The 27,733-nt window shown below is 38.7% G+C and overlaps 1 protein-coding gene across 1 annotated transcript; it reads right to left on the bottom strand.

The window, feature by feature from the left end:
* Window positions 1-877: 877 nt before the first annotated feature.
* LOC148040917 (peptidyl-prolyl cis-trans isomerase B-like) lies at window positions 878-7,986 on the bottom strand. Its single transcript, XM_087673918.1, has 7 exons — window positions 7,836-7,986; window positions 7,517-7,726; window positions 6,489-6,630; window positions 2,543-2,631; window positions 1,865-1,919; window positions 1,653-1,738; window positions 878-1,439 (listed from the first exon to the last, which is right to left on the bottom strand). The coding sequence occupies exons 1-7, from the start codon at window positions 7,860-7,862 to the stop codon at window positions 1,293-1,295; spliced, it is 756 nt and encodes a 251-aa protein (XP_087530044.1). The 5' UTR covers window positions 7,863-7,986; the 3' UTR covers window positions 878-1,292.
* Window positions 7,987-27,733: the final 19,747 nt, after the last annotated feature.

Raw genomic sequence — 27,733 nt, 5'->3', positions numbered from 1 at the left:
AATTTTGCACACTAGCATATACCAAAAGCAACAATGAAAACTTCATTTAATTTGAAATATTTTTCCGGTCTATTTTATAGGCTAAGGCCAGTTACACTGCCCCAGACAGTTGGGGCAGTGGGAATTCTGTCCATTGATTTATTTACACATAGGGCACACCCAATTTAACATCTAAAGGATGTTGTCCCATTGTAATATAAGGCTTCAGCTTCGGGAGATTGGACACGGTTCAAGTCCCATCCAGTTGCACAGCACTTCTAGGCAGAAAGACAATTGTCATTTTCCGAGCTGGGCAGAGGGGTCCCCACCCAAATCTGTCCATGTGAAAAATACAGGGCCTATTGTTGTACAACAAATCGATGCCATCCCCACATATTTTGCTCACTCAATCCACCCATCCAGCTTGTGTAACAGACCTCACACTTACACCAATAGCAATCAATCTATCAAGGAGCTCTGGAGCTGTAAATCACTATTTCTACAAGTTCAGTGCTACAGCAGCTAGTGAGTGAGCCTCCACAAAACCTATCATATCAAGCAAAGCTTCATTGAACAAGGCGAGAGAGGAATACTGTTCAGGCGTGAATACTGTTCTGTGCGAGATCAGATCTGAACCCCATAAAGAAAAGTTCTAACATGTCAGCTTGCAATGTATTATCCACTGATTAGCTAAGATTCAACAGCGAAAATCATATGTTGCTTGTTCCATGCACCTATCTTGATATCAAATTGCTCAGAACACAGTTTGATTAATTCAGAATGTGGAATGTGGCAGCCTATCCAGAACAAGACCAAATACCAGCCTACAACATTTCAGCACCTATAATCATACCAACACTATTTATCCACCTAAATTACAATGACTCATTATTAGACCTTTTGACATTGAAGGTAGTCCTTAGTACGACTTGCATATGCTTTTTTATCTCAAAAGTAAATTGTTTAAATCCAGATTCTCAAGATTTCTCTTGGGGTATATTCACCACAGTAGAGAAAACTTTCTGACTACAAAAATCCGACCAGATATGAACCCATATAATCCATTGGAACTCTCTCTCTAAGACTAAGCACACCCCTTCAGTAGGGCTGATACCTGCCTACTTTTCCAAAAATAACCCTGCTGCATTTATCAAACCAAAATCAATAAGGGGCTTTATGTTTACAGGATACTCCTGGCTTTGCTCACCATCTCGTAAAGACACTCCACTTTTCGGCACAAGAAGAAAAGTTTGCAAATATTCCCAAAAAGGCCTTGAGAGCAAGAGGCAAAGTCACCCACAGATACCAGCACCTTATGGAAGGACACCAGAATCAGCTATCACCACTTTTTTCTTGGGTCTGTCCATGCGATCTGTTTCCTGTGACTCAATTTTCTTGACAATATCCATACCCTCAAGTACTTGCCCGAATACCACATGCCGCTTATCTAGCCAAGATGTCTGTAACAAATGGCACAATAACGCTTTAGCTACAAAAGCCAGATTCTTTAGAATAACAAATGGAGCTCAGCACACAGGGAAAGACTTGAAACAAAGAAAACCTTCACAGGCACAAAAACATGAAGTAAAACAACTCATGGCTTCATGGAGATACTATCCTGAAGTAATCCAATGGATTGTGCCTTGCAGCCCCATCAGAATAAGAATTCTTACCTTGACAGTGCAAATGAAAAATTGGCTGCCATTTGTATTAGGGCCAGCATTTGCCATACTCAATATTCCTGGGCCAGTGTGAACCACTGATGCAGTAAAAAATGCACACTGTAATTAGTAATTAGAGCCACAATTTCTCATGTATCATAAATCTTGAATCCCAGAACGTCCATGAATTTTCAGAAAGTCTAGATATTTAGGTAAGAACTTACAATTGAAGTTTTCATCATTGAACTTGGAACCATAAACACTGTAGCCACCTCTCCCCTGTCGAGCATAAAATTTGTGATTTGAGAAACACGCTATGGCAAAATAGAGATGAACTTTCGACATCTTATCTGATGTTCCATAACAGGAAAACAGGACTATTTTGCCTAAAGTGCCTTCTATCCATTCTTACTCAAAACACCAGCTCCTTCCCACTACTGTAGATGGCAAGAAGTGATAATTAATTAAAGTCACTGGAATCCATATTCATAATCATTAACTAGTCTTAAGCTTAGAAGCAAGTAAGCCTTGACTACATACAGTAAGAGCAGAAAGCAAGAGCACATATCATAGAAACACGGAATGGGGGATGAAGATGGGATATAGATGGCAGTGGGAATGGTGGGGCCAAGGCCAAAAAGGTAAAAACCAGGAAACGGTGTGGTGTGTTTATATAGATGATAGATGACTGGGCTGGACCTAAAACTGGGCTGCAACAGGCTAAGATGTAAGGGCTGGGTAGCAATGGAACAAACTTCACCTTACTGAAGTGAATTCTTGCACTGTTGCATTTGATGCTTCATGAGGCTCTTGTGTTTTACCTAAAGAATCTTGAATTGCTAAGTAAGAAACAAACAGGTAACAGCACAAGTTACAAAAATAATGAGAAAGAAGATACCCACATCACCCCTTTCAAAGTCTCCTCCTTGAATCATAAAATCCTTGATCACGCGATGGAAGATAGATCCTTTGTAACCAAAACCCTTTTCTCCTGTAAAATCACAAAAACACCGTCAGATCCAGATAATCCTGCAAGTGAGAAGCAAAGCTACCAAGCAAACCCACTAACTAAAAGAAATTCATTTAACCACTTTCTGACAGCACCATTCATTTAACTCCTAGGTTCCATACAGGCACAATGTATGCTGACTAATATACCAACTTTAACCATAACGCACATTGATCAATCATAGTTTTTATCCTTCATAAAAGAAAAGCCACTTGAACAATTAGGGGGGAAAAGCAATATAATGTATACATAACAAATGTGCACAGAAACTGCTCAAAGAAACAAAAACCACCACATACCTAGCAGCCTATGCTAACTAGGAAGGGAAGTCTGAGGACCGTGAGAATAAGCAAGCGGATAGAGTTGGAAACATCCTCTAGCTCAAGCCACAACTCAATGGTAGTAACCCACCCAGAACCTCCTTGACAGCAAGAGTTCCCACCATCACCTCAACAAAGTATTGGCACACTACGCTACTATCAATCACCAATAGCACTATAGAGAGTGAACCTACAAAACATTTACCACGTCCAAAAGACTCCTACATTTAGAGGGGCTCTTTGGAAGGCTGAGACAATTACATGGCAACAATTTAAGCATTCAAGAGAAGAAGCTTGCCATATAAAGTCTCTTGTTGAGACTTGCATCTTCCTTTCTCAAAACCAGCCTAAGCATCTAAGATTGTTGCTTAACAACTTGAAAGAGAAGGAGCTTAGCATATAAAGGTCCCTTATTGAGATTTGCATCTCCCTTTTCCAAAGCTGGCTTAGGAATCTAGGATTGTTGTCTACCAAGGGTTTGCCCCATGAGAATTCCAAGTTCTCAAGGTCGTTTCAAGTCCTATTAAACACATCCAAGCTCTTGAATCTTCAAGATATGAGTACCATGGGTTGCACGTAATTGTCAAGGCCAAAAACAACTCTAAGAACATGGAAGACCCACAAAGAAAAGCAAGAACAAGAATACAATAAAACCTAACCCTAGAAGACCAAAAGACAACATACACTAGGTGCAAGCACAATTATCGCGCAAGCATGGCCCTTATGGCACAAGTTTAAAGACCTAACTACCTCTTATCAAACCACAAGCTAGACCATCTTAATCCTTGTGTGTCTAGCTATGCTAGACTTCCTAAGCCCATGAGCTCCTCTAGCATCTCAAGTTGAGCTCCATGCATTAATCCAGCATTAATGAGGCTAAGTTAGGCCAATTTGTTGCCAATTAGTTACAAATTATAAGCCAAATCCATTTTATTTAAAATTACACTCAAAAGGGCCAAGAACTTTTTTTCCATATTCCATACATCATTCTTCATCGGCACCTTGTCTCTCCATGTAATCTATTTTATTTAAAATAACACTAAAAAGGGCCAAGGACTTTCATCACATATTCCATACATCATTCTTCATTAGCATCTTGTCTCTCTAAAACCAGCCTTCCTTCCATGAAGGGGTGGTAATAACCTAATTATAACTTAATTACAGCAAAGCAATAATAAATGAAATACTAAAGCACAAACATTTACTATCAATCTTGAACATTGGACACCTTGTTGGCCCCAAAATTGGCGCCCCTTCTTTGTATTCCTTTATCTTTAATTAAAATTGAATTTGAATACAATGAGATTCCTTCAATCCCCTTCACAATCCAAAAGGCCCTTGCGGTCAATAATGACCAGCAAGTCTTCAAATTGATTTGCCCCTTGATTTGCTTGAGCAATTGGTCTTCACCCAACTCCTTGGAAAATGAAATTTGTCCCAAATTCGAATCTTGGCTAGCCACTCAATTGAATCTTGCTGAGAATTAATTCCCGACCTTGAAAATTCAAGTCTTCAGGTTTCAATCTCTTGACACACTTCCCAAGGTTGCTATCAAACCCTAATTTTCAGCAAAAATTAGGATTTACAACAAAGAAATATACAATTTCTCAGCCTCAAGGGATTAAAACGCTGAGATCTTTGGAGCAAGGATAGGGAATGGCTGGAGAATGAGAGAGAGATCGCCGAATGAGAGAGAGATTGCTGAATGAGAGAGAAAATTCAAGCTTCCATCATAAGAAAATGGAAAAAACCAATTGCCACCCTATCTAGATAACCATGAAAGCTATCTCCATTGATGGAACACACCGAATATGATGTTCATTAGGCTGAAACAGCCGTCAAACTATTGTCGCCTGCTATTGCAATCTCTTCAAGGCATGTCACCACCTCCCAAATGGTCAGTTGCTGGTTGGAAATGGCCTATCAATTGTTCTGGCAGATATGGCAACCTTCTCTCTATCTCTCTCAATCAATTGTTCTAGCAGCTATGGCAACCTTCTCTCTATCTCTCTCAGCTTGCACAAGGCTGAAATGACCCGCTCTCTCTCCCCAACCTCAAAAAAATCTTTCCCATGTGCATGGGCAAGTTTTACTAAGTGGCAAATCCCATTTTCCAACATTATACACATTGTTAAATTAATTTTCAACTTTTTTGAAAAATAATTTAATAATTATTTTAGTGCCCAAAAATTTGGTCTAACCAACCAACAATAAAATTGGCTAGGCCAATTCATCTCACAAGCATTCTTGAGTCTTCTACCATTAAATGCCAAATCCCTAGCATCACCAACAGACACTTATGGAAAATAAAGTATCTTAGGCCAATTTCAAGCACCAAGCACCCAATTTCCTCAAGTCCTTGGTTTGTAAATATGAAACAATCTCAGTTGCACTTCACATGTGCAACACATACTCAAACATTTGATTAAAAATTGATCCAAATGTTAAGTAAGGCAAGTAAAATTTCACATCCTTATGAACTCCATGTAAACCCACCAATTATATCTGTAGAGATTCAAAAGACCTAGTGAAATTACTTGTCTCAAAGTACATAAAGTTTTACTCACACACTCCACTAAGTTGAACATGGCTTGTTCGACTAAGTCCCCACGCTATCATTAGTACTAAAATTATCACTTCGCAACTATTTCCACCCAAAACGCAAAATCTTGCTACCAACAATTGAAAGGGAACCAAGTGGTGGTGAGGTTTCAAGCCCCAATGATGCCATCATCCCTAACAAGTTCCCAAGCCCAAGAGGAACTATGAGAGAGAGGTGTGAGGCTTGCCAATGTCACCCATATCTTGATGCAATGGATGTTTCAATGTGCAACATTTCATATATTCATTGGGAAAAAGTGATTTCTATTAAAAACTTGCAAAATATATGTATCTTAAATGTGTTGTTTTGCCGTTTCACTTGGGACCTACCCAAAGATGAAGCATTTCACATTGAAATGCATCATTTTGGGCATGAAACATTTCAAGGGTAAAACACTTCACAACTACCTTGCATATTATTGATGTGGCATGAAAGATAGTAGTGACAGTAAGGGCTCAAATCTGTCCATCTTTGTATTTATTATACTCATCACCCATCATCTAAAAGCGAGTGTTAGTTAGGTAGATATAATAGATTTTAGATGCTTTGATTAGCCCTTGGGTGGGTACCTATTACAAGTACCTAGGCAACTCTTGTAACTGTTCAACTCTCTAGAGCCTCATCCTTAAGCTATCTAGAGTTTCATCCTGAGGCCCACACATGCTACTATCCACTCTTAATTGACATATCACATCATCATGCATCAATGATAAGAATGCTCATACAAGACCATTACGCAAACAAGTTTTTAGAGGGAAGGACACCTGGAGCGTTATTCTTTTCAAAAACTCACCAACACCAATAAACAACACTCCCCTTCTCTATCCTTATATCCCCGCAGATTTTGGAGAGCACACATACTTGACATCCAAAAACCAACATATCTTGCACAGAGCCAAATTGAAAGTTCGGTTTACCTGTACAAAGTGCACGAAAGTTCTCTACTGTCTTTGGCACCGCCTCTCCAAATAAGCCTAGTACAACTCTTCCTGCCCGTTGTTCTCCAATGTCTATGTCAAAATAGCACTTTGTCGTGACTTTTGCTTGTGTTGCAACATCCTACACAAGAGCTTCATTCCATCAAACAAACTTGATAGCACAACCCAAACCACACAATCTAAAATATCAAATGTTAAAAGTATTTAGTGACTGATCACATGCTTTTACAATGAGATGATACAAAGAAATGTGATGGCTCTTAAGGTTCTTTCAGAAAAACGTGTTTGAGCAAAAGCAAAGAGTACTAGTCTACTTCCACTCATCCACCTAAGCACTATCTGATTCATGGGGTCATTTGTTCTCCAACCGACCATGTCTTAAGTGGTGTCATATGCTTGAAATTGGATCCTAGATGCCAATATATGAAGCTCACAGGAAATTTGATCGGTACAACTCTCATGATTGCTGCAGTACCAGAGGTAAAGTTAGCCTGTGAGTCCTCACGTGGGTCTGTGAACCCTCATCTATGAAGGACACTGGCATTAATAGCTATGTACAGTAACATAAGCTACAACCAAGAATCTTTAGACGTCTTAAGTTGCTTGACAAAAAGAGACAGGCCCTCTTCTCTGGAGAAAACTCTACTGAGATCACCAATCTCGCTCTTACCAAAACGGACAACTTTACTATCTTACCCACACTGGGCACCACAGCCAGGCAAGCAGCCTCCATCGGTCTTGGGACAACTCGAGTTTACCAAGAAAGCCCACCTTCTAACACGATCCTTCCTGACCTAACAACTATAAAATTGGATCTGTCAGCTCAGGTCAAGTTCTGACTTTCTTACATACGGTTCTGTGTGCTTTGCACTGTGCGATGTAGCCATCAATACACCAACCGGCTTGCACCTGTGCAGATTTAAGGATGTCCACTGGTGTAAAACCCTAAGCATGCATCTATTCCTCGAAAAACATATTATTCTAGAAGCCTGCGGGGGACGACTTACTTGTGCCATGGATCGAACAGCTCTGCATTGCAAATTCCTCGGTGCCTGTCGAACAGGTTGCGCGGTCAAGCGATAGGTGCCCGCTGAGAAGGAGCTCGAAGAGGAGCGCAGTCGAGCCTGCGGCAGCAAAGCCAAAGAAGAGGACGAACCTCCGATGCTCGAGCAGCACTCCGACATCATCTGTGAGCAAGCATTGGTGGCCACATTGCGCTGCCATGCAACAAGAAGAACAATAACAGGAAGAGCAAGACGATCAGACATGAGAAACAGTGTGTGCGACAGAATGAAAAAGCCATAGATGCGAGCAACAGATACTTACGAAGGCGAGTGTGCAGGAGGAGGCCATGGGGCCTGGTCAGGTCAGACGAGAGACACACTAACAAAGAAGAGAAGAGAAAGGAAGAGGAAAGGAAGAGAGAAGAGAAATATTTTAATTCGGATGGTTATCTGTCAATTTTATCATTTTTTGCCCCACTCCCTCCCCTTTGTTTTCACCGCCACCCCCTTGGTAGTTCCCATCCACACATTCCCTTGCATAGGCATGCCTCACCCCTTCCCCCTCCCAACCTACCTTACTCTTTCACCTTTGCCAACACAACTTCTACCAACCTCTAGAGTAGGTTTAGTTGTTGTCGAAGTACTGCTCGTCGCCCGTAGCACATAGCCAAGAGCTGCAGTAGTGCATTTTCAAGGGCACCCTTGAGCTCAAGATCAGCAAATGCCTACCATGCAACAAAAGGAATGCCACTAGAACAAGGATGGTGTTGCACTCGACTCTTACTACCTCTTAAATTACTGAGACTTTGTGCAAGTTCTATAAGTAAAGTGAACAAGGTGTGGCATGTTCTTTTGGTTCCTTATTTACTAAACATGTGGGTACCTTTACTTGCTATGCTCTTGAAGGTCTACGCAAGTATGTGTATGTATCACCACCCTGAAAGACTTGGTCTACCATGCTCAATAATTCTACCAACTTCCTTGGATGCTTCTAGTACCCTATTGTAACAAGTTAGGCCATCCTCCTCAATTTGCTTTCACTAGCCCTTGGGGCCTCATGTGTGAAGTGAACTTGATTTCAAGTGCAACACCAATGGACTGTAGCAAATTATTGTTGCATAATTTGCTTGCACCTCGTGATGATTTCTACAAAATCAATAAGAACTAAGCATATAAGACGAAAGCATGTGAGTACACCAAACGATAGTGTACAAGCACAATTGCAAATGTATAAACAAAATAATTGAGACAATTGCAAATCATAATGCAAAATACTCACAATTGAGAGGAATGTTGCTATGGGTGTCAGGAACAATGTGAGGCTTCTCTAATGCATGCTTGTTACAATTCCACATATTTTTGTGTTATGGGTGTGTGAGCATTGTATTCCTTGAGAGATAATAAGTTAGAGAAGTAGTAAAAGTGGTGTGCTACAAATACAACTTATATAGAAGTAAGATTCTAATTTCTAAAAAGGCTAGGCTCTTGCTTTTCCAACAAATAAGAGATGGTTCACATGAAAAATGTATGAAGAGCTACTGCTTAATCTTCCTGTCAAGCTTGCCAGCATTAAACTTCTTCTTGTCCTTGTCCTTACCTTTATTATTTTTGCTTTTTCTTAAACTTGTTTTCCTCTTCTTATTATGTATTTTCTTTATGGTTCCCTCGTCATTTGAGTCACTGTACTCATCCTCTAAATCTAATCCTAAACCACTATAATCTTCCTCACTATCATTATCTAAATCCAACTCTTCTTTTCTATCTAAAGAGTCCTCATCTTTGCAGTTGTTTGGCTAACTAGTACCAAGTTTTCTTTCCACTCTCAAAGTAGCTCTCACCAAACTATCCAATGTCTCATTAGGTCAAAGTTCCACATTTGCTATAGGGCCCCTAATCCCTCCTTTCTTCAGGCCCTTGATAAAATAAGAAATTTTCATCACTTGAGATGGTCTATCCCACTATAGCAAGTCCATTCAATAAGTTCATAATTTTTAGAGCATGGTCCTCTACTAGCATGTCTTTTTTATCTATGCCTTTAATCCCTCAAGATATCTCCATGAGTTTTCTCTTTTCTTAGTCTTCCTAAAAATGCAATCTTCAATGCATCATATGTATTAAAAGCACCCATAGCATAACTATTGAATCAATCCATAACTTTACATTGTAGAGTGGCTACAAATTACTACTTGTCAACCTAATCTCCATGCATATGATTGAATCCACTCATTGCGCACCTCATTTTAAACTAGGAAACATGATAGTCAGAATCTTCTTTCTTCCTAGCTAAAAATTTTGATGCCTAAACCTTAAGGTTCTGAGGTGGTGGTACCTAAGTTGTCATCCTTCTTGTTTTGAAACCAAGGCCTAATTGATTGAATATTGATTGTCTCTATGTAGGTGGCCCAAAGAGGACATTCCCTACCACAATAATATCATCTATTCTTCTTTTGAAATAATTAGGAGTTGTGCATCCACATCTAGTTGAGGATTGACCTCAGCTCCTGATGCACTTGAAATAATTAGGAGTTGTGTATCCACATCTAGTTGAGGATTGACCTCAGCTCCTGATGCACTTGTGGATGGGATATCCTCTAGTGCAATGTCCTCTGGTCCCATTTCATCCTCCTACACCTCTTCATCAACTTGTACTTCTTCTTCAACCTACACTTCTTCATCAACCTCAAATTCTACTTCAAACAAGAGACATTGAGCATCCTTTCTTATGTTTGAGCTCTTAGAAAAATCCAATCCCTCAATTGAGGGTGTTTTCCTAACATAAATGCTACCCATCCAATGTGTCTTAGACATCATAACTGTGATTCCAATCTTACACTTCCACAAACTATTCATGCAAATTCCTTTCCTCCTTAGCTTGATGCCTAAATCATGAGTATATTGCAACATGAACCATGTAGGATTGCCAAAGTGTAATGGCATAAATTATTAGACATCTTTAATCAAATGACAAAATAATGTATCCACACTTGAATACATGAGAATATCTACATTTTAGTATTTCTTGAATCAGAAGGTGATAAGAAACAACAATGAATCTTTAGTACTGGTTTTCATACAAAGTAGCATTATCAACCAAGCTCTCTAGGCCTCTTTCTCATTTGCCCAACATTCTTAATTCAAGGGAGATTGTCTTTACAAGTTCTTACTCTAACTCTTTGCCCTCCTCTCTCTTCTCTTCTTCCTCTATATTTGCTTCTCTCATTACATGGATTGTCATCGTTGTATAAGGCTTAAAGATAAAGATAATATTCCATTCACTAAGGATTCTACATGTGAAGCACTCTCCTAATACTCTCTCGACATGTTGAAAAAACTTTGAGAGCTACAATATCAAACATATATTCAACCAGGACCCATTTTCCCACATGTAGAAATTCATTATTTTACACAATCCACATCCACATTGGAGCTATAAGGAGAATGGAGATTGCACAAAGACAGAGAAAGACATAGAGAATGGAGACACCATGTTTGTGGTTCCTCCAATAGCTCTCTATGTAAGTAGTACCTTATTGTCTTATCATTGAAATAATAAAGAATGCATATATAGATTTATAGCTAGGGTTTGTGAGTAATTGACAAGCCCAACTCACTTGTCCTCAAGCATCTGACAAATGAAGTGATATATCACTTTAATGTGCTTGGTTTTTACATGAAACACAATATTTTTTGCTAGCACAATGGCACTTTGACTAGCACTATGTCACAATAACACGTCTTCACCGAGGCCCAAGTCTCCACTAGATGAGTCATATGGCTTCTTTGCATGTCTCTACGGCTACAACATGCTCACTTCAAGTGGTAGATAATGCCACAAAGTTCTACAAATGAGATATCAATGAGATTGAACCACCATACAATGTAAAAATATATAGTGTGGTTGGCTTTTTGTTGTCAACATTTCCTCCATAATCTACATCTATCTACCTAAGTATGCCAATAGTCCTCCTTTTCAAAAGTGTATGTACATATCTCTTCTACCACTCAAGTACCTCAAGATACCTTTCACTAGTTTCCAATGCTTCTTGCCAAGATTTGACATGTAGCTACTCATTACTTCCACTACAAAAGTAATGCCCAAGCAAGTGGCAATCATACAATACATAACTATCCACATATGATAAGTACGAAACATTGGCAATTTTATCCCTCTTCTCATCAAATTTGTGAAAATGATCAACACTAAGTCTCACGTATAGAGGCAATGGAGTATTGATTGCCTTTACCCCCCTCCATATTTAAATGCTACAATACTTTGTTGTCATAATCCTTTTAGGATAGATAAAGCAATCTCTTCGTTCTATCTTTGATTATATGCATACCAAGAAAGTGATTTGCACAGCCTAATTCCTTCATTTACAAAGATTTCTATTAACCTTTTCTTTAGGGCATCAATTATACTTGTTTTTTCCCAGCTATCAACATATCATCCACATAAAGGATCAACACTATCAAGCTACCATATTTAGCCTTTCTAGTGTGTATAAGTAGTGGTATGTCTCACTTCTCTTATAGCCATGAGATTGCATAGAGGAATCAAAATTATTGTACCATTTTTGTGGGGCTTGCTTTAATCCATAAAGACTATTTTTTATCTTGTAGACAAGGTTTTCTTTGCCATGTTCCATAGAACCCTCTAGTTCTTGCATCTAGATCTCATATGAAGGTCACCATGTAGAAATGCTATCTTGATAATCAATTATACAATGTCAATGTCATCCTTAGCCACAAGGCAAGAAAAATGCAAAGAGTAATCAATTTCACCACGTGAAAAATTTTCATAAAAATCCATACATTTTTCTTACTTAAAACCTTTGCTCACTCTTGCCTTGTACTTTGATTTAGTATCACTTTTGTAATATTTAAATTATAGATCCACTTGGATGGCAAAATATTTTTTCCTTTGGCAAAGGAGCCAAGTTTGATTCTTCATAATAGCATATGTTTCAAATTGCATAGCTAGGTTCCATTTAAGTTTATCATCACAAGCCATGGCCTCTTTATAATAAGATGGCTCCCACAATCCTTCAACATCACATAGACAACCCCAAGTTGAAATCTCCCAAGGGAATGACAAGCGATACAAATAGATTTGAGTGGCATAATAAACTAGCTTGGAGTGGAAATTTTAGCCTCCACTCTTTCATATTGAGGCACCACAGGGCTCTTAATATTCTAATCTAGATCTCCCTCCTTCTTGCTCACTAGTAGCTAAAGCATCACTTGTGTCCTATTTCTACACACTTGGTGTACAAGCACTTACATTATATGGTAAAACAATAGGTGGCACTACATTTTGGAAAGTAACCTTTCTTGCTTTCACTTCCTTAAGAGATTTCTTATGCATCTTCTTCTCATTGGAACTTACATCATTATTGTGGATAACCTTTCTTTCTTTTGTATCCCAAAGGTGATAACCCATCTCACACTTTGTCCACGTCCCACAAATATGCATTTAGTGGATTTTGGCTTTGAATTGTTGTACTTTTCTTTTTGTACTTGTTGTTGAGATACTTAAGTCTCTTTCTAGACTAACTTTTTGCAAATGCAATACATTTTTAAAAACAAGACAAAGCCTCATCTTTTCTACCCATAGTGAAAGCCCACACTTTCTTAGTTGCATCGTCAAGGAATGTGATAGAATAGGATACCCCTCATAGACTTTGTAGGCATAGGCCCACATATAGCAGGTTGTATACTAAGTCAAAGGGATGTGACAAAATAAGATGTTCCTCCTGTAGACTCTATAGGAATAGGCCCAAATAAAGCATGTTGTGTACTGAGTTAAGTGGCTCCCTTTCTTTTCTTATAGAGTGAATACGCATGCTTTCCATGTATACAATGTTCATAAATGGAAAGATAAACAAAGTTAAGAGAAGGCAAGTAGCCCAAATGAGATAGCATTTCTATTTATTTTCTAGACACATTTCCCAACCAATGGTTCCACAAAGATACATTTGGTTGCTAGGTTACTACAATTACATGATTTTTGACAAAAGTTACATAAAGGGGATGTAAAGTGCCACATTTGACTCCTTTAGAAATAATAAATGTAGATGGCAAGCCTAATGGCTCAAGTGCAAGTTAATAAGAGTAAGGTATCCCATGCATATGTTGACATATGATGCTAATGTTACTTGTCACTGTGCATATGGTAAAGGCTATAAAATTAATTCAGCCCACTTGTTTTGAGGAATTCATTACCTAAGGGAAAGAAAGCTATAGCCTATAATTGGGTGGACAAAGTAAAGCATAATGCATATGGAAGTTTGAGTAGGTATAAAGCAAGATTGGTTGTTGCCAAAGGTTATGCACAAACTTATGAGTTGATTATAATGATATATTTGCTCTAGTGGTCAAGATAGCAACCATAGGTATAAAGCAAGATTGATTTCCAAAGGTTACGCACAAATTTATGGGATTGACTACGAGGAGACATTTGCTCTAGTGACAAAGATGGAAAATAGAAGATTTATCATTACAATGGTTGTAGCAAAAGGTTAGATCTTGCATCAAATGGATACAAAATAATAGAATTACAAGATCTCCCTCGTCGACAAGGATGAACAAGCTACAAGATAGTACTAGACAAGATCTTGTACTATGAGATTACAAGGTGACGAGACAACAAGAGTATAATGGAAGACAATACAAGACTAGCTACCATGGCTAGACACGAACTAGAATTGGAACTCAAAGCTACTTACTTGGAGATCTCGACTCCTTGAGCTTCCAACACTAGCATTGGCAAGACTAAGGAGATCTATGGCAAGCCCCTCCTTTTGCAAGTGTTGGAGAGCGGCTAAAGATCTTCTAGAATGTTCCATGGTGATCTCACCGATGATGTAGGCAATGACATGGCATATCTTTTAGAAGATTCTATGACGACATGGCAAGGTTGGGTTTGCATGGTTGTTGGTTCGAGGATGTCCTGTTTATTTACCACAGCACAGAGGAATGGAAAATGGAGCAGAAGTGCGGAAAAAATGGAAGCCCGAAAATTTGAATGATTTAAATGACAGTGTCGCCTCGAAAAAAGAAAAGAGTAAAAGCACGCCACTAGATATGAAGGCGCTTTCGAATCTTTGTAAAAAGAGCGCTGGGCTCACTCCTATGCAAATTGTATGCATTAGTGGGAATAGGATGAGTGGGAACGGTGGGAAATAGGAAAAGAGGGCCTAGGCTAATGGCTCTCATAGCTAGGAGACTCACTTGGGAGGAGCTAGTCCCATTAGTGCTTGAGTAAGATGTGTGTCATAGTGGGCCAGATTCTTGTGGAGCCTGTGCACATGGTAGTGCTTATGTAGCTTTATTTACATGTACAAGAGAAGCCAAGTAGAAGAAAGGGAAGAGGTAGAAGTTTGAGTCATCTTTCAACTCTACTACTGATTTTGTGGGGAAGTGTAGAGGATATCCCACGTGTCCTTGTTATGGAAAGAACTCACACCCAATGGGAAGAATTAGAGGATATACCCTCACCTTCATTCGAGAGCGAAGGGTGGATCTACGGTAGAGCCTTTGTGTATCTCTACTTCATCACCCGTTATTACCACCAAGTTAGTATTTCTAAACATTTATTAGGTGGAGGAGCCTTCTATGACTATCTCACCTTTTGAGTAGACTTTGTTTGTTGAAAATGGTGCCTTGAGTCATATGACTCCCCAAAGTGATTCATTACAGGCCATTAGAGATATTGTCATTATTGGTGACATTTCTTTAGTGCCTATTAATGGTGGTTGGCACCTTGCCTCTATTGCCTGACCATCCATCGAGATGCATTTGCGAGGTCCAACATGTTCTTAACTTACACTTTCCTGTCCTCTTAGTTTATCGCCTTCTTAGACTTGAGAGACACGTTGCCTTTTGAGTCGGCCGTCTTTGTTGAGGATTCTTCTACGGGAGCCACTTTTGTGACGGGTTGGTAGGAGAGAGGGTTACCTACACTCCATTCCCCTTCCATTGTGTAGGGCCCTCTAAGGTAGTTTTCTATTACTACACCCATTCCTAATTGTGCACCATCTATTCCACGAGTTCCCTCCCATTCCCCACCATCTCCTCTAATGGCTCCCTTGTACCTCCTATCCCTTTCATAGCGGGACAATATCGATTGCACTACATGAGCTCAACATTGGGAGTAGTGGCACGCTCCCATTATTTCATGAGTTTTAACCTATGAAGTACTTAGGATAGCTCTCACTTAGCTACTTGGACAATTACGAACATGATGATTTGCATGTAGCTTGTTAGACATTCCATCAAGCACCATAAAAGCATATGGAAAACTCCACAATCCAAATGGGTGCACTTCAATTCTCAACTCTCTATGGCCTCGACATTCATGAGAGAAGGCATGGATATGGCAAGAGAGAGCTTAGAGGGAAGATGGACGAGGTTCATTCACTTAGTCCCTCACTCTCACAGACATTGTCTCTATCTCCATCTCACACTCTTCTTCACACACACTCTCTCTCAATAAAAATCAAGAAGGAATGTACACAAAGTTTGCATACATATGAATAGCCTTTCCCATGAATTCTCATACTTTTTATACAAGAAGATTTTTAACTCAAAATTGACTAATACACTTTACAATCTTCAAAGTATTAGGATAATTGTTACAACTTGCATGGGTAGGAGCCTAGCTCTCATTAAAAAAATAGCATAACTTATTACAAAAAACTCATTCTTTATAAAAAATAATACCATAGATTGTCCTATGGTATGGTGATGCCACTAATGAGAGACTCTAGGACATCTGATGATGGATTTAGTAGGGAAGGATGAAGTGTTGTGGTAGAAGTAGTGTGGATTGGGCTCAAGGTAATGCTACCAAAAAATTTGAAGTGGGGTAGATTGTCTTGAAGAGGAAAGGAGTAGTGATGGTTGATGTTGGAGGGATCATGAAAGTTGCAAGCAATTAATATTGATGGATCTTGAGGAGCCCCATTGTACTTGTTAAATCACTTGTACTCTTCTTATAGGATATGTCGACCTTACTGGTGTAATTTTTTATACATGTGCAAGTGCAACTTATATGGCTCAACCCAATAATGGACAACATGGTCTTAATGGCTCATATGGCAATGATGGGCATCATGGGGTCAATGTACAATAAATATATGACTTGTATGGATAGCATGGTATGCATGGGTAGCATGGTATATATATACAACAAGGCTTTCATGGGTAGCAAAGCCCTAATGATCTCCATGAAAAGATCATTCTTACCAAGTACAATGGGCAATCATCATCCCCATCAGACTTGGAAAAATGGACCTCTAAATTGGAGTCATACTTTAATATTTACCTATGCACTGATGATCAAAAAATTATTGTTGCCTCTTACAATTCCAAGGGATTTGCCCACACTTGGTGGTGCTACATAAGTCATGGGAGTCATCAATTTATTGATTGGGAAGACTTTAAGATGCATATGGTTTAAGTCTTTGTATCCCCAGTGGAAAAAGAGTAGTTGGCAAGATGATGGTACCAGCTTGACCAACAAAATCTCATACTTTGGGAATACACAAATCAATTTAGAAACTTGACCATATGTATTGAGAGCATTAGTGATTATGCAAAATTGCACAAGTACATCTATGGGTTAGAGCCTAGCTTGTCAGCTAATGTAATGACTCAAAAACCATCTTCTTTATTTGATGCAATTGAATTGGTTGAGCAATATGCCCATTGGTATGTAACTTGACCAAGCCCTTTTGGAGATGCTAATGGGAGGGATAGAATACCCAGATACCCATCATTTAATGCTTCAAAATGTAGTCAAAATCTAGGGCAACAAGTAATACACAATTGGTTGAAAATGCATTAAGACCCACTTCAACTCAAGATAGCCAAACCTTTTTAAGTGCATAAAGAGAGAGGCTTATGCTCCGAATGCAGAGAAAAGTACATTGTGGATCATGCATCTAACTATGCTTACAAGGCTAAACTCAATAGTATGCTCATCTTAGAGGATGTGGTAGCAAATGAGGATGACCCCAAGGATCACTTCTATGATACAATGGATGCATTGGATCATGATTATCATTTTGACCCGAGCGGCAGTGAGGAGGCTCACACTTGTATAGATGACCTCTACCCTCTTGATTCTCTCCATGCACATTATCCATTTGACCCAAAGGACAACATGGCTTAAAAAAGCTCTATTTATCTCTCCCCGGCACAATTCTCCCATCTCAAGGAGCCTCTGGCTTAAAGACTAATCGGACATGCCTTATTTTGACCCTCAATTGCATGTAAACAACACTCTATTTTAGAATAGTTTTGTACCTGCATTAATCATAGCCAAGCTCTCCATATATAGCCTAGAATTACTTGTCATAAGCTTTGTTTTGATAGGGGAGATGCCTCATTTGGAGCAACCCATCAAAAGTTATGACAATTTTACTCCTATAGGCCTATAATGGACAACATGATGTCCATAATCTTCAAGGCCTCATTAGACGAATTGGTGGCCCAGTTCCCATGTCCCCATGCCCATTTCACACACACACACACACACACACACACACACACACACACACACACACACACACACACACACACACACACACACACACACACACACACACACACACACACACACACACACACACACACACACACACACACACACACACACACACACACACACACACACACACACACACACACACACACACACACACACACACACACACACACACACACACACACACACACACACACACACATAATTATAATCTATATATACATCTATATGCCCCAATTCCTTTTTTATATGAGCTCCCCATCCATAAATCCCCTCATTGTAATGATGATCAAAGTAGTACTCTGCAACCCTACTCCCTAGCGTCTATAGCAAGTCCCTCTCCTTTGCATTTTGTTTTTTAGGGCAAAAACGTTTGGGGTCATGATGGAGTGTAAAGAGTGAGATCACATGGGAAACACGAGTAAATACCTAGTCACACTAACTGACATATAAAAAGCCTAGGAGACCCAATTTAGGGCATCTGCATATAATCAAGAACTAACTCTTCACCTTCTCCTTTAGCTTCCATGGCCTTCCCCCTCTCTTCCTCTCCTTTCATGTCTTTATCTCCTCTCCTAGTCTTTCTCTCTCTTATTCTTTCTCTCTTTCTCTCTCTTTTGCTCATTCTCTCTCCTCTCAACCTCTCTTCTTTACAATTGTCAACTAGACCCAAATTGATCATTGCAAATAGTTTTATAAAAGTACCAAAAGTTGAGTCCAGTTGTTGCTAAAAGCATTGTATCAAGGAACGTTTGGTTCATTGGGCCAATTTCTCTACCATTTTTTAAATTGAGTGAAAGTGTTGATTCTTTTTTCGATTAGCCAGAGGTAGTGGCCTATGGTTACTAATCCTAATGGGAGACACATTAATGTTATGTTCCCGCGTAATACCCGATAAAGCAAATCTTGGTTTCCTCTTTAGACAAATTAGTTGAGACTTTAGGTGCATTGTGGTTGGTTTCCTAATGCTTTGGACAATTTAATGCGAATGTGAGGAGAGTAGTGTGTGGAAATACTATTTGGTCTTCTAGGTTTTTAAATTTCATTATGGTAGCCAACTCATGAGGAATAAAAGTGTTCAAAACATGGTGCTTTGGTCTGTAAGCCATTGTAGGTGTGGAATTATCATTAGGTGCAAATGTTATGAAGTCTTGTGTGAAGAATGGTTGGATTTTTTCAAGGACTTTGGTAGAAGGGTTTGTTGTGCTCGAACTTCGTGCTATTTTTTTCATAGAGGGGAAGTAACATGGGGCTTTTCTTGTTGTGATTCCCCATATTTGATTGCTTGTGATGGCTTGTGTAGGATGGCGCAATGACTCCTAATGGCACAAGTGCATGTATTCGGAGTGCTTAGAGAGCCAGACATATTGATAACCTTTAAAGTATCCTTGCACAAGTAATAGGCCCTTGGGTACCCACCAAGGCACCATGTGTAGCCTCCATTTAGTGTGTATGTTCCTTTTAGCTCTCTGTCAAAAAGATGTGGTGGCCTGAGTAGAATTTGCTTCCCATTGGGGCTAGGTCTTTGGCCTCCACTAGAGTTGAAGAACTAGGCTATATGTGCTCACAAGCTATTGATTCTTAGCCTCATCAATTAGGAGTTGCTTAAGAAGAGAAGTTTTGGATGGTTGATAGCAAGGTGAGAGTGGTCATTTGTGCATACCATATAGTTAAATCCCCAAGACTAAAGGTTAAGATAACCCTTGCATAAGTGAATTGCAAGTGAATATGCCTATTAACATAATTAAAATTGTTGTTCATGAGATATTTGAATGGGCATCCCATAGTATTTCCATTCCAAACCCCTTCTTTGTTTGACAAAACATAGAAAAGAATAAGAATAGCTTCAATATCCACAATCAATATTAGGTTGCATTTTTCTAACAACAAATAGGGTTTGCCTACATAGGGATTCAATTTAGTATCAATTAGTTGCAACTGACGAGCCTAGTTCTTTCTAGTAATAATAAGAAAGGGCATCTCCCCACTTAGTCATGTAATTAGTGGCCACAATGATGTAGCAAGCTTGGAAATAGTGGGCAATAGGACCACTAGATCCTATGAAGTCTATACCCCACACTTGAAGGGTTGGTGGGTCATAACAAGGAAATGTTCCATTTTGTCTTGATGAATCAACAATTTAGTTCTTTGATACTCATCACAATGTTTGACAAAACATGCCATGTCCTTGAATAGAGTTGGTTAACACAACTGGGAGAGTAAAACCTTCATGGCTATGGGGTTTGCATCAAAATGGCTACTACAACCCCTCCATATACTTCCTATAGTACATCCTCAATTTCATGCTTATATACGTAGAACACCATCCTACCCTAATTGATACAATTGACCAATGATCATTTGATAGTGTCAGATCTTGATCAATAGACAAGTGAGTTGTGGCTTAATAGGTCAATTTGGCAATCCAGTTTCTACAATATGCCCTCTAGGGTATTTGCTCTACTTTCAATAGTTGGGCTCCTTGTTGTATTTTGAATAAATGAGCATCAAGAAGATTATCATCCCAATTTCTTTCTCTCCACTGGTTACAATGATGTGTGTTTGGGAATGAAATGTTGTTTTTCTGTCTACATGACATAGCAATGTAAGTGAACATTACCCATTCAATGGGCAGACGTGACTTTCAAACAATTATCCACGTGAGCTTCAAACTAGGAAATCCATCCAATAGGCTAGGTTTCCTTGCCTCTATCATGTGATTAGTGTATGGTAATGGATAATGGTCTTGCTTAGTTGTATTCTAATTGATGTATACTTATATCTTTCCATTTTTCTTAAGTACCATGACAATGGGTGATTTCCTATCCGATGCTCAATCTCATAAATGAATCCTACTTTTTATATTTTTCTATGTGCTCATGGACATGATACACATAGTGAGGTTTCATGTTTTATTGGCTTATCATTGGCTTGTATACATTAATGCTTGAGGTGGTATACACTTGAGATCCAAGTAGTTCTAAGCAAATATATCACAATATATCTTCAACAGATTAATGAGATATCTTTGTCCTCGAATACTAAGATCCTTGATGATATGGACTAGATTTAGAGGTTTCTATGGTTTAGCAAGGTTTATCCCCTTCACCTTTGCTAGGCCTTCAATGGGTTCACTAGACTACTATTCCCTCTTGTCATCAAGTACGAAAATGATTTAACCTTCTTTTTTGTAACTCACTTTACAATATCTTGTAGTTTTTTCTTATTGTTGGTTTCATTTTCTATTGAGATGTCCTTGAGGTGCTTTTTCCTAAGATGGGCTTGGAGTTTTATTTATGAGACTTTGTGAGTGGTGGAATTTCAAGTTCAAATTCATCATTGCTATTTATCTCTGAGTTGATACCTCTTCTATGGGTGGAGTGTCAAAGGCTATGTCAACTTCTTTATCAGCTACTATTAGTACTTCCAAAGTGGGAATCAAATTTGATGCCCAATATCTTTTTCATTTATAATCAAATACTTCTAGATGCTTCAATCATTCTAACTTTGATTTGAGTCTCAACACATCCACATATTGATGAGCAATCCTTCTACTACTAAGAGGGCTTGGAGCCCATTGAGATTTCCCCTATCATTTAACCATCAGTGTCATACTCAACAGAGTTGGTATTTGATTCCTCTTCACTCCCATTTTCTATTGATTCTTTCTCCTCCAATTCACCTTTCTCCTCAATGTTTACACATTGATTTTGCATTAAGATACAAACAAGTCATTGTGGAAATAAAATAGGACTTGATGGAGGTTTTTCCATTACATTGATAATAGTCAAATTGAAATGCAACAGTTTGGTAGGTGAGTTTTCCCATGCATGGAGTAGAAAGAGGACAGTGCACAGAGAGAGAAGAAGGAGACAAAGAGAACATAGGAAAGAGAAGGAACAATGTGATTGCAATGGTTGAATGTACAAGGTCGCAACAATCAACCCAACACGCAACTCTACGCATCAATGGGGATGCTAGATAGTAGAGCAAGGGGATGAGAGAATGAGGAGGTTGGCTGATCATGAGGGATCAATGATGGATAATGAGAATGGGAGGGTATGCTACCTATATATAGGCCAAAAAGATGGAAAACCCTAAATGTGGTCAAACCCCTAAAAAATAAACAAATTTGCACCAAAAGAAATGCACCAATGTGCCCTCCATCTAAAGTGTCTCAAACACAAAATGATTAATGAGGACAATGTCAGAGATTCTAATGTCCTCATCTGACTCAAACTCAAGCTCATAGGTAGTAGGAGATGACCACACAAGACACACATGATTGCTAACACTACCTCTCAGATCTTGGATGTGGGAGAAGGACCTCCTCTCCATATAAAGTCTGATCAAACACTACCTCCTCTCCATATAAAGTCTGATCAAACAGAAGGTCACCAAAGGGCAATGGAAACAAAGAGGCCTCGAATAGATCACTCCTAAAAACTCCAATCAAGGATGGGTGAGCCAAGCCTCTAACCCAACTATGAGATGATAACAAGGAACTATCAAAGGCGCCATAATCTACATAGGAACACCAGAGATGACTAAGGGCCAAGGGGCTGAGCAAATGGTGGCTCGATGATGAAGAAAGAGGTAGTTGCATTTAAAAAAAGGCCCAAAGTAGACTGGAAACCCTAAAGCAGCTCATCACGATCTTGGAAAGGACCTCTAAATCACAAAGGGCCATGAAATCCATAGTGTATATCTCTTTAATGGTCAAGAGACTCTCAAATCATATCACACTGGCTCAACTGTACATGCATGTAAGCCTCACAACCAAACACTTGGAAACAAGTAATCATAAGGGAATTCCTTGTTTATACACATTTATTCTAGAATCTTGTCATTCAATGGCTTAATGGATGACGAATCAATTAAACGAGTAGTTGTCTTAATAGCCTCAACCTAAAAACATAAGTGAGACCAACATTCAATAGTATACTAGGGACTCTTTCTTGGATCCTATTCTTTCCAAATTAGTTAACTCTCTCTCCATCATTATCAATCCTTAATCATTTGAGACTATCTTCTAATTGAGTTTCTATATAAGTCCCAAACATTTGGAATGCATCAAAGACATGGCTTTTTTTATGAATAGGAAATACCCATACTTTTCTAGTGGCATGATCCATTAAAGTAACAAAGTAAGATTCAGATATTCTTGTACCAACACCCTTTCTATGTGACACTTTAGGTTGTTTGACATACATATGATGCTCACATATTCCAATATTTTAAAAGGTAAAAGCCATAAGATACTACAAATATGAAAGAACTTCCATTCCAGTGATAGACATATAGCCTAAGTAGTGATGCCAAAGTGATACAAATGGCTAGTCAATGATACCTACAAATATATTGTTTCACACCATATAAGCAAAGAGTACAAGGTGCCAAATTTTAGCCATTTAGCAATTATAAGGGATCCTTTACATATCTTCCAAACATGATAACCAAAGATCACATGACAACCATAATCATTTAGCTATCTAATATTTATGAAACATTGATACATAATATATTTATTGAGTACAAGAGAGAAACAATATACCAATAACAAGTCCATATCTTCCACTCCAAAAATACTCCCAAAAATTTTTACTCCTTAAATAAATATATTTATTTCTTCTAGCATTGTATGTAGCAAATCACTCTTCAAAATCCAAGTTTGGACACATTCTCTCATCGGTTAGCAACCAAGAATGTATCCTCAAGTGTAAAGACATACATCGTATCACCATTATCACTGCTTACAGTATTGACCTCCTCTATCTTTGCCTTTAGTTTTCTCTTTTCTCTTGCCATTATCGCCACTCTTTTGCTTCCCTTTATTCTTGTGTTTTTGTTTGAAACATTCCTTTTTTACATGACCCTTTTTGTTATAGCAATAACATTCCACACATTTCCTCATGCGACCTTACTCCTTGAGTTCCCCCTATCATAGGATTTTCCCCTTTCATTGGGCCTTCCTCTAGCTATAAGTGGACCTTCCTTGTGTGAGGCTTACTCCTTGAGCTTCCCCTTGCATTGGACCTTTCTTGTGCAAGACTTATTCCTTCAACTCCCCCTATCATGCAATTTACCCCTTACATTGGACCTTCCTCTAACTATAAGTGTACTATAATTTTTGGAACTTGAATTATTTTTCTTGTTAACCCCTTTTGTAAGCAAGATTCTTTTTACATTAGTACTAGTTAATACAATAGAAGGTGTCAAGTTATTGATTGTAGTTCTAAGAGTATCTCAAACTTCAAGAAAAAACATAGCAAGGTGGCAGGCAAAAACATAGCCTTTACTAAGTCATGAAATGAAATATTTTGTACTAACAATTGAGTAAACATAGTATTAAACTTATTTAAATGATTGGATATAGAAGTCCCCTCCTTTATGCCAAGGTCAATTAATTTATTTAGGCAATACACCTGTGATGCATTAGTTTCCTTCTCATAGAGGTTGCATAACTTCTTTAAGATTCCATGTGCACCACAACTTAAAAAAAAAAAACAATGAAATATAATAACTTAGAGAGAGTAAGCATAATGGTAGAGTGTGCAAACTCATCCAACTCATTCATACATATTTGTCAATGTCCTCAAGCTTTGCACTAGTCAATTTAGTCTGCATCTTTAGTACCAATACATTATAAATCTACTCTTTCCAATAAGAGAAATTTATACTCAATGTTGAACAATGCATTTTCTAAATTAGAAGAAGAAGAAGCCATAAACAAGATAATATATGCCAAATAACAAAATAACCATGATACTTTCAACTGTAAGACCAAGAAGACCAAGAAATTGCAAAACCAAGTGCTCACCACAATGGCCAACCAATGGCAAAAGCAATGTCAAAACATCCCAAGCTCTCTTCAATACATACCAATCTATTTGCAAAGTTCTCATCATCAGTTTTTGGGTTGTTTATCTTAGGAAAAACAACCTATAAACCACATATATCTACTTTTTGTAGTGTGAAAATGGTTCTAGCTTGTTTAACCTTAATCTAGAGGTTAATGGAGAGGGGTTTTAAAATGAAGCTAATACTTTATGGCTTCTAGAATATTAAAAAACATGAGGAAGTTGGTGTGAATAGTCTGGCCTCTAAAAATATTTCACAATAGGTCATTTTTATAAAGAGAAGCCTCTTGGAGCATTCTTGTGAGCAGTGGATCTTAGTCAAAGCATCAACTATATCTTCATTTCTTTGTCTTAGCCAAAGCATCAACTACCTTAGTCAAATAATCAAGTATGCCTTTGTTTCTTCTTCTCTATTTACAAACACAAGTAGGACCCATGCTCAACAGGCCTCCTACTTATTCCAACAAGCACACCCCTTACTTTTCAACAAGTTACCCCTCTGTTTCTTAAAAAACAAGTTGTCATTATGCTTAAGCAACCCTCATGCCTTATTTCCAAGCACATTTGATCATCAAAACATTTTCAAATCCAATTATGGAAGCCCCCAAACTAAGACTTAATGTCTCCTTAAGTAGAACACTCATTTGACTTAAATAGAGAGCTTAGTTGTGAGATTTATGTCTATTCCAAATCCAAATAAGAATGAATGATATAATTGTAGTGGGAGCTCATGCTCAACTACCAAGACCCACGGACTGCTTATTGTTTCAAGTGTTTCAAGCGAGCTCTAATGGGTATCTCTCACCTAGATGATGCGCCTCCAATCCTATGGGTGTAGTGAGCTTACTTTGATGCCTCTATGAGAATCCTCCTCCTTCAAGCACTTCGGTGGCTCCACAATCCTAGTGTGAGCTCAAGCAACCTCAAGCCTCCTCGTTCAAGCTCCGTCCTCCATAACTGCACGTGAGAGAAGAGAAGAGAAGAGAAGATGGAGAGCTTCTCCACTCTGGTCCCTCTTCCTCACACTCTCACACTCCCTCTCTCAAATACAAGCACACACAAGTAAGAAGGAGAGAAGAAGGGAAGAGAAGAAGAAGAAGAAACCACTTTAGCCACACACCAAATAATGAGCTTCTAATTACCATATTCTTCAACAAAGCATCCATCTCTATTAAATCTCACCTGTAGATTGTGTTCTGCCATTTGTCCAATTGATTCTTAGTTATTGTAGGCACATGTAGTACATCATGCAGGCTCTTTTTCTTGCCATCAGGCATCAACAATGGAACAATTCTTGTGTGTTGAATGTCATGTTGGGTGTCATCCCCAACCATGTGAACCTGCAACCATCTCATCAAACCATTCTTCATGGGGTGTCATATGATTTGAAGCCCTTGAATCAATGTACCATCTCTCATCTCTGTTTTGCCTAGATGCATTCTAAGACACATGCTGCATGGCAAACAACCTGTCAACTTGCTCATCATGAGCACCGCTAGAAGATGCATAGTGCCCATGCTATTTGCCCTTTGCCTTCATATCTCCCTGCTTCTTGTAACAATCCTTTGCAATGTGTCCATATCTGCCACAGTAATGACAGTCCTTATCTCTATTTGACTGATCATTTGACTGCCATGAACCAAATCCACCACCTCTACCATGGGGTGATCTCCTCCTGTCTCTAAAGACACTAGATCTACGCTGGCCCTATGTATTTGTGCCATGCCAAGCCTTCTGCTGATGCTGTCCATAAGCATTTCAAGTGCCTCCTTGACCTCGAAAAGAGCCATGGCCTCTGCTGCCTCTACCATGCTAGCTAGAGTAAAGAACAATGTCTCTGCTTTGAGACGTACTAGAACCTGTATTCAGCCCAAGCTTAACTTTCTCATGTAATAGCAAAGCAATCAACTCATCCCAATCAGGGGATTCGACTCTCACATATATAGATGTATCAAATGCTTTATACTCTTTGCCAAGTCCATTCAATGTCACTGCAATCATATCATCCTCAGACATTGAAGATCCAATTGTGGCAAGCTAATCCGCTATGTTCTTGATCTCTCTAGTGTAGGCTTGAATGCTTCTGTCATTCTTAGACATATTATTGAACTGTTGCTTCACTTGAATCTTTCTTGCATGTGTTACATTTCCATAATTCTTCACGAGTATGTCCCATGCATCCTTTGGGGAACTGCATCAAGTAATCTGTATAACCATAGCATCTGATAGACATAAGGAAAACCAATGTAACACCTTGCATGCTCTCTCAGTCCATAGCTTATGAGCCCTTTTTTGATAATTTGTCGGATTCCTTTCATGCATTTCAGGTTCAGCCTTATCACCCTGTACATAAGTCCCAATAACCTCTGCCAACCAAAAAATTCTTCATACGGAACTTCCATAAAGCAATGTACATAAGTCCTTTTTTGATCATTTGTTAGATTCCTTTCATGCATTTCAGGTTCAACCTCATTACCTGTATATAAGTCCCAATAACCTCTGCCAACCAAAAAATTCTTCATATGGAATTTCCATAATTCTTCATGAGTATGTCCCATGCATCCTTTGGGGAACTGCATCCAGTAATCCGTATAACTATAGCATTTAATATACATAAGGAAAACCAATGTAACACCTTGCATGCTCTCGCAGTCCATAGCATAAGAGCCCTTTTATGATCATTTGTCAGATCCCTTTCATGCATTTCAATTTCAGCCTCATCACTTGTACATAAGTCCTAATAACCTCTACTAACCAAAAAATTCTTCATATGGAACTTCCATAAAGCAAAATTTTTGTTGTCCAGCTTTT

The sequence above is a fragment of the Lygodium microphyllum genome, chromosome 1 (genome assembly GCF_053477565.2).
Source record: "Lygodium microphyllum isolate KBCC chromosome 1, Lygodium_microphyllum_v1.1.10, whole genome shotgun sequence".
Lineage (NCBI taxonomy): Eukaryota > Viridiplantae > Streptophyta > Polypodiopsida > Schizaeales > Lygodiaceae > Lygodium > Lygodium microphyllum.
Note: the sequence above shows the minus strand (reverse complement) of the source record. Positions and strands in the feature narration are given on the sequence as shown.

Coding starts and splice junctions, on each gene's coding strand:
- LOC148040917 (XM_087673918.1), bottom strand. CDS start 7,862: ATGGCCTCCTCCTGCACACTCGCCTTC. Junction 1,739..1,864: donor CAATGATGAAAACTTCAATT/GTAAGTTCTTAC, acceptor TTACTGCATCAG/TGGTTCACACTGGCCCAGGA. Junction 1,440..1,652: donor TTTTCATTTGCACTGTCAAG/GTAAGAATTCTT, acceptor CATTTGTTACAG/ACATCTTGGCTAGATAAGCG.